At 44.8% G+C, this 10000-nt stretch overlaps 1 protein-coding gene across 5 annotated transcripts in view; it reads right to left on the reverse strand.

The window, feature by feature from the left end:
- klc1b (kinesin light chain 1b) overlaps positions 1 to 10000 on the reverse strand; it is a 67435-nt gene that overhangs the window by 13218 nt on the left and 44217 nt on the right. For 4 of the 5 annotated variants that reach the window (XM_063191729.1, XM_063191727.1, XM_063191728.1 and 1 more), the window contains exons 11-14: positions 8132 to 8184; positions 7889 to 7956; positions 7362 to 7470; positions 4866 to 5024 (exon numbers count right to left, since the gene is read on the reverse strand). In XM_063191729.1, the coding sequence (XP_063047799.1) occupies positions 4866 to 5024; positions 7362 to 7470; positions 7889 to 7956; positions 8132 to 8184 (389 nt within the window). The remainder of the gene's footprint in view (positions 1 to 4865; positions 5025 to 7361; positions 7471 to 7888; positions 7957 to 8131; positions 8185 to 10000) is intronic. The other variant, XM_063191733.1, reaches the window with a different exon arrangement.

Here is a 10000-nt window from a genome sequence, read left to right on the forward strand (position 1 = left end):
TGAAAGGGAAGAGCGGGGAAGAGAGTGCGAGAGAGAGAGAGCGAGAGAGAGAGAGAGAGAGAGAGATAGAGAGAGAGAGAGCGAGAGATTCACAGCTGGTGGTTGATGCGCACATGCACGGTTAGGGAAAAAAAGATGCAACAATCCACACGTCAGTTCACCGCTCCATGCAGCGGAGTTCACATCACAACACGGCAAAGTACAGCACAGCACAACAAAACACAACATAACACCACACCACATCACACAGACACACCGTGCAGTGAGCACATTCAGCGGTAGGATGGTAAGGGGAACCAAGGATATGGGTAAACCATATAGCGGGGAGTGGTAGAGTAACTTCGAGGAAACTAAAGTAAGTTTATATACACCTCAGTAACAATAAGGTTGGGTAACCTTTCAAAATCACAAACCTTAGCAATCATGAAATGATAGTAAATAGATGGCATTTCATGATGTATTATAGTGCATATGAACAGCATTCACAGTAACCTGACTTCCACTACACCACACGTCTCATCTCTGTGCTGAACGCATCGCATATTCTACCATAAATAAGGCAGACCACAGCAACACAACAGTTTCTTCATGCTGCTACGTCCACCATCGGCAAAGGGGAGGGAGGCGGTCATTATGCCAGCGATGCTGGAAACAGATTGGACGGCTCGAGAGGTCACCATGGCGACACAGAGGCCATATGGCTGGAGGAGAGAGAGATGCAGGTCTACTGTAGGAGGGAGGAGCACGGTGGCGGAAAAAGGTGGCCTATTTATATCCACATCTACAGTACAAACTTTCGGAATCATCTCTGCAAATGGGATGCTTTACCAGCCCTTAGTGAATGTAAAGAAAACATCACTACCTACTCAATATAAGTGCTTCCAAGTTTTGACTGATGCCCAGTCAAAGGGTTTCCATGTAAGTTGAACACATTTTTGCATTTTATATCTTGGTTATAGGCCTGGCAATATAGCAGACTTGACCTGTCAAAGGGTGTTTTTTTTTACTCCTCAGCTTGTTTAAGAGAAATATCTTACATTTTCCTTCGGGACCCTCAAGACCTGCGTTATTTTTTTTCCTGATAACTTCTCCATACAATTATGGAACAAGACAGACTTTATATCACAACAATCAATCATTTTTCTCATCTCATCAGTCACCATTTCATTCATTCAATGTCAGAATTTGCAATCTTATGGATCTTTCAAATGGCATGACACCACAGCCATCACCAAACCCTTCAGCTAGCGCTACATCCCTTAACATGACAGTTCTAGGTGAATGTTCGATTAAACAATATATATGTGTCCGCCCTTGTCTTTCCATTGCTGAGAGGCCCTGCAGGAAATACTGCCCTATTGATTTGCTCCGAGGTCGCTCTATCTTTCAGAAGCTAGCAGGTGAGGATAAGCAATGGTAGTTACTACGTCAATAAAGCCATTGGAGTGGTGGCCATTTGGGACCATCTGATCTCTTGGCGCCATCCATCAAAAAGATGTTTCCGACTCTCATCACATATTTGGGTGTCATTCATTACAGAGTTGAAACATCGTAGCTTCCAAGCTACAGCATATTTCCAGGCTAGTTCATGGATTAGGACGTAATGTTACAACAGGTACGTCTTATCGGCTCATATCTCTCAGCATCTCTGAGGACTCTCAACTCATGTTATGGAGCGATCTATTAAAATGTCGCAGCCTCCAAGCTTCTTGCTATGTTATATTACTTTGTTATTATAATATTATATAAGCATATTTCCTGGCTCGTTCAAGGCGGAGAAGATTAGGAAGGAGCATTGCATCGGATAATTAGTCTTCCCTACAGCATGGAAGCTTAATGACGCGACGCAGTGAGCCACAAAAGTCGAAGTGGCGGCAGTGGATAGCCATACAAATGGCGCTCAGACACAGTGGGAAAAATAAAAACAGAGAACCAAAATTGAAAACATAGCAAATGGAACAAAAGGAGCACGTCAGTATGAGCGGCGAGAGGCTAGTTTGGCAACTTAGTTGGTTATGAGTTTTTCCTCTGCAGAAGCTATTATGCACAATACACACAAGCAAGGACCTCCACTGGGTCTTGTGAGATGCGCATACAGAAAACGAGCATGCATGTCCACATACACATACACACGTGCAGCCACACATACACACACATGAACGAAAAAGATATAGGGCATCTTGACCAGAGTCGCACAAACGCAAGCATGCACCTCCTGGACTGCAGAATTCACCCACTGTGGTTTAGTCACACCTCAATGACTATTGTGGAAGGGAGCAGGAGAGGATTATGGTTGCTATGGTACACTAGTCCAGCTCCTATGATACCCCACCACAGTCATAAAATACGCCCCCTTCCCCACACCACCCCCGCCCCCACCTCCCAAAAACCCTCTCCCAACATGGGATTACACTTCATCACTCTTGATCCCCCCACACCCCCCTATCTGAAATTAGACTACCTACACCTCCAGGGTGGTGTCTTAGGGATGACACATGCCGTCGGCACGGCGTAATGACACGAGTGGCACGGTGACAAATCCCAGAGTGCCGGTGAGGATGAGTCACAGCGCTATTATACTTGTACAGGGGAGGAAGGATGGCGCCCTTGAGGAAAACGGCTCTAATTTAGCAGCAACAGCAGAGGCCTGCTTTTATGCCTCTGTCTGTTTTGTTGTCTCGTCTAGTCATTCTGGATACTCACCTGCTGCTATTGCATTGAGTGGAGATAAAAAAAACTAAACTCACAAGTTTTCTAATCACGTTTTCCTGGTCCAGTCAGCCAATGCCACTCTCTTCAGGTGGAGACCAAAGACTAGTAATGTCTGTATTATACTGTAATTACATCTGCCTCCAGTCAGTCGCTACATCTCCAACGGCTAGTGGAGATAGAGGACTAACACAACACATTTCCTATCTGTCTGCATCCATGCAGGAAGGGAGCTGTCAATGGTGTAATGACTTAGTACTGACTGACTAGAATAGAGAAGAACAGGACCTGTTTGCTTTCAGTGGAAAAATGGTAGCACGTATGTACTGTATTATATTATGACTGTATCAGATTTTGACAGCAGCTCAAAGGACTAACATGCATGTTTGCTATAATGATATCTGCATGTTCGCAGAATGAGAGTGACCACAGTGTAATGACTTGAACTGTAAACACAGCATCAATGCAACATTTAATATCATGAAATGCATATTTACTGTAATGACATCTGTGTTTATGTAGAAGGCTGCTGTTAATATATAATGACTTGTGAGGTAAATATATTTTCACCACAATGTTTAGCATGTTGGAAATGCATTCTTATATCTGTGTGTGGAACTAGAGCGGTCACAATATAATGACTTGTGTGGTAAACTCAGTAAGTGACTGAGTGGGTGGGTTAAAAAGGGTTTGGTTGGAAAAGGGTGTCCATACTTCTAAGGTTTTGGTCCTAGAGAATGTCGGCTGCAGTCAGCTATAAACGGTTACAGTGCTTTAGAAATTGTTCCGCCCTTAATGACCTCCTTAACGACCTGCGTTGGCATAAACTACCCCCTAATGAAGCCCTGGTAAGTCTGGTTGAAGCGTGCGGAACCATATTATGCACTAACAGGGCCATTGACAGCTTTTGCAGGCCCCAAAACTACGTCATTAGAAAGGTCCCCCCTCTCCATGCATATAATGCAATGAGGACTCAATATAGCCCACTGCTTCGAGGGCCCGGGACAACTGACCCCTTTGTCCCCCCACCATGCCGGTTGCCCTGCCCTCTGGTCTTTATGATCTGCCTTAATGAGGTCCTGGCTGATATCTGCAGTGCAGGAGGCGTGTGGTCAAGATGCCCAGAGGTGATGGTTTTGCAGTACACAGCTCTACGTGTCAGTGTCAGCAGCATCAGAGCAAGGCTACGGTACGTTACAACAAGCAAAGACACACTAACTAAGCCAAGAACAAGAAGAACCAGCAGCACAGGCATCGCATTACATTAACACAAACACAAACACGCATGAACAAAAAACAGATGAACACATGAATGCCAAGACACTCAATCAGCATTTTTGTCTTTCATTTACCAATAAAATATGAGCCACGTGGTGAGAGAGCAGAACAGAAGAGTCAAACCAGGGGAACTGCACTTGGCTAATTTGATTTTCAGTTCAAGCGTGTTAAACGCACTTTGTGAAGCAATTTACTTGGATATTAAAATAATCCATTACATTACAGCTTAATTTGAATCATCCGTCAAGAACCCTGTTAGCAAGGAATCGTCTGGCAATAATTCAAGTTACACTGCAGTGAATAAAAGGAGTGCTCCCCCGGTCATACTGTAGAAAATGGTCTCCACCTAAAGCGATTCAATCTGTATTTGTCTTAACTGATTGAATTTGATTTGCATTTTGCAAATGATTTTCTGTGAGTGTGTGACCATGGGCATCAACAGACCTTGAATTATCCATCAGGTGAATGTGTGTGTGTGTGTGCAGGTAGTATGTGTATGTGCATGTAGGTATTACGCATACTGTATGTAGATATGACTCAAGCACATAGGTGTGTAATTGGATGTGTGTTAGTGTGCTGTATCTCAAGCGCTGTCCTGAGTGTGTGTGTGTGTGTGTGTGTGTGTGTGTATCTCAAGCGCTGTCCCGTGTGTGTGTGTGTGTGTTAGTGTGCTGTATCTCAAGCGCTGTCCCGTGTGTGTGTGTGTGTGTGTGTGTGTGTGTGTGTGTGTATGTGTGTGTGTGTGTACTATGTATGCTAATAGTTTGACCCCCCCCACACTCTTCTGCTCTGCATCACCACGTGCTTTGCCGCCATTAGAGGCCCTAGTCCTCAACAGTCCTGTGAAGTGCTGGATGTGGATGTGAATGGCTACTCACCCCGTTCCACTCGATGCCCATACTCACTTCCTGGCCGGCCTCGGAGCCGCTGTCGTACTTGACGCTGGACAGGCTCTCGCGGCTACGCCGGCGCTCGCGATCCCCCTCGCCATCCTTCAGGATCTCCACCACGCGCGTCTGGTGGATGGGGTCGATGCCCTAGGGGGTCATGAAGGGTGGGGACAGGGGGACAGGCGGGCGCAGACACGCAGACACACACACACACACACACACACACACACACACACACACACACACACACACACACACACACACACACACACACACACACACACACACACACACACACACACACACACACACACACACACACACACACACGCACACGTGCAAAGCACAAAGGGGAACACAGACACACAGACACACACACAGACACACACACACACAGCACAAAAAACATGATACACACAGACAGACAGACAGACAGACAAACATTAGTTAGGTTGTTGGAGATTGGCACCACAGTCAATGCTTCACAGTAGGGCTGCATGAATAATCAGTTCTAAATTGAAATTCCAATTTTGACTAAATACAAATCACTTATCACACAGACTACAATGAACCACCATGCAACTCTCAGATGTCGTAAGATGAGCAACGGACTGAGCCGTCATATATATTGGATCTTTCTGTTCCCTAAACAGATGAAAATTGCTGTGATACATTTTACCATTTCAATGAGTGCATGTTTGAAATTGTACATGGTCTCTACTAAAATAGAAACAAATGAAATAAACAGTGATAACTGTTTCTATAACTTTCTATGGATGATGTTAGACTATGACTGCATGTATCATGCAAGCCATAATCATTTGTGTAAGACATGATCATAGTATTTCAAGAGTGATTCAAATTTGCAATAGCAATGTGTAAAAGCCTTGCTCTTTTCAGTGTTGTCCCGATATCAAGCAGCCCCACAGCAAGAAAGACAGACAGACAGACATAGAGAGTACCTCTTTCCACTATCGATGATGCACAATGAGCAGTAAAACTACCATGAGACACTCACGATGGATCTACAGTATATGGGCCAGTAGGAGCAATGATTCCATTTCTAGGTAGTAGACTAATATGGACATGCATTCTGTGTGTGTGTGTGTGTGTGTGTGTGTGTGTGTGTGTGTGTGTGTGTGTGTGTGTGTGTGTGTGTGTGTGTGTGTGTGTGTGTGTGTGTGTCTGTGTGTGTGTGTGTCTGTGTGTGTGTGTGTGTGTGTCACTAATACTAGTGTACAATGTTACTTCTGTTAAAAAAGAGCCATGAACTATGAAAGACATCTATGGCTAGTTGAAGAGAAATACTAAGGACATGGATTACAGCTACGGACTAAGATACAGCTGAAATGTCAAAGTCGTGATGATGGTGGAGAGACGAACAGATGGAGGATAAAAAAAAAGGGGTAGAGAACATCCCCCAGGCTCTTAAAAAAATAGACCGAAACTTACTATGTTGCTCTATTCCCAAAAGCAAGGCAAGAAAAAGAGAAAGAAGCAAGACAGATTGAGATAACAAACACAAACAGTGCGAAATCTTAATGTCAGCTTCCTCTCTACATACTGTGATGGGGCAATATGCAATGATTTCATCCACAACCAATATCCTATTGAAAAATGTTCCTTACTATATTGCCGTTCACCTGTTGTGATCCTGATATTTATTAAATAATCTAAGCCTACTGTATTCCGCCTGTACCACTGTGCTGAGATGAAGTTCATCAGAACAATACAGTAAATCACTGATCAAAGCTTTACTGTGATATACATGTTTATCAAATGTTTATCAAAATGTGGTCATAATTCAATAATACATACGGAGGAAGGTATAAAACAGCATGTGGGAGGAACTTTAAAATGAAATGTCTTTTTTTGTTGTATAGTCTCGCTATATCAAAGACTTTCACATAATGTAGACAGAGGGTTCTTGTACATAGCCACTGCAATACCCAGGGGATCAAAGCACATATAGGGAACTAGTGGATGATGAACAGAGTCACAGTTACATAAACATCACAGGTAGAATCAACCCATACATTCACAGTTCAAACGGGCATCATCTAGCCCTGTGAACCGCCATTAGTAAAAGGGAGGGGGAGGCTTTCCACAAGTGAGAGGGAGAGGGAAAAAAAAAAACCCCCGCCATGGTGCGGGAAGCAGAGCTTTGAAGAGGGGAGGACAGAGTCAAGCGGATTCCCGGAAAATCAAACGGCCCTGCAAGAGGAGCTAGGACAGCTTTTCCCTTCTGGGACAGAGAGGATACAGGTGGGCTTTTAAATGATCAAACAGACGGAGAGCAGGATAGGAGTGTGTGAGAGAGAAGAGGGAGAATGTGAAAAACTAAGAAAGAGGGAGAGAGAGAGAGTGGAGGGGGGGGGGGGGGAAAGAAAGAGAAGAGGAGATAGAAAAAAGACTGTGTGTGTGTGTGTGTGTGTGTGTGTGTGTGTGTGTGTGTGTGTGTGTGTGTGTGTGTGTGTGTCCCACCTGCTTGCGGGATCTCATGGCACACTCCTCCAGGGTCTCTGCTGCCTCCATCTTGCCCTGCCGGCGATACAGAGCTCCAAGATTCCTCAGGGTCGTGTTCACAGTGGGACTACGTGGGAGACAAAACAACCACACACTTCTTAGCATACACACACACTGCACCAACCATTTATATTCTCTCCACTTCTCTCCCTCACAAACACACACGAACTCACACACGACACGAATAAATACCCACTGGCATAAACAAATCTGAATACACCAGCATTCATACCCACACATCTGTATACAGCAAACCTTCACTTGAGCGCACACACACACACACAAATGCAAACACACACACACACACACACACACACACACACACACACACACACACACACACACACACACACACACACACACACACACACACACACACACACACACACACACACACACACACACACACACACACACACACACACACACACACACACACACACACACACACACACACACACACACACACACACACACACACACACCTGTTGACTTTGCAAGCCTTGTACCAACCGCCGTACTCTCCATAGGGGGTGTTGTCTCTGTGCTTCCCCTGTCGGGCGAGTTAAAGAAGATATGAGTTACTACACGAATTAACACAACACACAAGCTAATACAGTGTACACTGAAACAGGCTTAATAGACACATACACACAAACACACTCACTAACAAGCACGCGCATGCACGCACACACACAGGCACACCCACAGACCCACCAACTCCGTACCTTGCTCATCTCCTCCCTCTCCTCTGCGTGCATCCAGATAGGTTTGTTCTCAGCTGCAAGTGCATAGAGACCACATAGAGAAGTGAGACCACATTGTTATTGGTCACAGATTTGCAATATTAACCTACTGGATGACTTGACACCACAGACAAAGGACCAAAGCATCAGTAGTAGCCAATAGTGCTCGTCACGCAGTCCTAGAGGAAAGGGGGGATTTTAAGTCCATGGTCTGGAGAACTTTGTTGAAGGTCTCGGGAAAGAAAAAACAGAAACTTCTTCGGTGCAATGGCACTTCAAGGGAGTCAATAAATCACGTACTTGCAGAAATTCTCTAAAAAGGGACTGAGGATAATACAAAGTCATGCACCCCTCCACCCCCCGCCCACACAGTCTCCGTGTGAGACACATACACATAGCTTTGAGAAAAGAAAAGAAAACTTCAGAGGAGGAGTGAAGTGAAGTTGTATTGACCGTAACACTGAGAGCACTCTGAGCTGTGCCAAAATCACTTCACAGGCTCCCTATTGACCACAACGCGGCTGCTGGAGGAGCACAGGAGTGCACATGGATAGGTGTGGACTCGTGTGTGTGTGTGTGTGTGTGTGTGTGTGTGTGTGTGTGTGTGTGTGTGTGTGTGTGTGTGTGTGTGTGTGTGTGTGTGTGTGTGTGTGTGCGTGTGTGTGCGTGTGTGTGTGTGCGTGTGTGTGCGTGTGTGTGCGTGTGTGTGTGTGTGTGTGTGTGCGTGTGCGTGCGTGTGCGCGTGCTTGGACACGGGTGATTTTATTCGCCCCTCTCCCTGCAATAACAAACATGCTGTGCTGGCACCTCGCTGTCAGGCGGTAAATCAATGTGTACAACAGGCACTGAAGCTGCTCCGTCTTAAAAGCAATCTAGTTTGTTTTCATGAGTCACTGTGTATGACACCCATTAAATGAAACGTTGCCGATGGAAAAAGACAAAAAAATGTGAAATAAATAAATAAATAAAATAAACATTATTATATAACTTTTGATATCCATCCATTTTATTGTCGCATTAACTCAAGGATGTGTCATTATGTTCCCCCCCCCCTATCCCATCCCCCCTCCACCCACTTATTCTCCATTATGCATAGACAATCTGGCTGGCCGTATGTAGCTGCTACTGTACTGTATAGCGACGCAGCAGTTTGATTAATCACTGGGACCAGTCACATGTTGAGGAGCATGGAGAATAAATGAAGTCCTCTCTCAAAAGTTACTCTCCTCAATCCTGCTGCCTCAGCAGAAACAGGGTATATGAGAGAGAGAGAGAGAGAGAGAGAGAGAGAGAGAGAGAGAGAGAGAGAGAGAGAGAGAGAGAGAGAGAGAGAGAGAGAGAGAGAGAGAGAGAGAGAGAGAGAGAGAGAGAGAGAGAGAGATGTTGGTGGTGGCGTTAAGTAATTGCTGAGCCCCAATTCTTTCCACTTTGTAGTGCAATGCGACAGCATAGAACATAGATTATGGCAGGGTTGAAAATCCCCTCTGCAGTTTGCGTAAGACTGTGTAATGCCCACAGACATGCACGTTTTTAAATCTACAGTCGAAAAAAAAGGTTGCTTTCCCCGTCCACACGGTTTTAATGTTTTTCATCTCGGAGCACAAACAGTCGATACATAGTGAAAATGTCTTCTGCAATAATTGAAGTCAGATTTTCTAATGGCAAGGTCTTTATTTTCCATGAGACTTGTTCCCGTCCGTCAGACAAAAGTTACCGTGGCAATTTCTGACGACGAACCGTGAAAGTGGTCAAGAGAGTTACCGTCTGCCTATTAATGACACTATTAAGCATTGACTGACGTGTGATGGTCATTAATTAGCTTGAAAATTTTACTTTGTATCTCTTAAAAAA

The sequence above is a fragment of the Engraulis encrasicolus genome, chromosome 24 (assembly GCF_034702125.1).
Source record: "Engraulis encrasicolus isolate BLACKSEA-1 chromosome 24, IST_EnEncr_1.0, whole genome shotgun sequence".
Taxonomy (NCBI): Eukaryota; Metazoa; Chordata; class Actinopteri; order Clupeiformes; family Engraulidae; genus Engraulis; species Engraulis encrasicolus.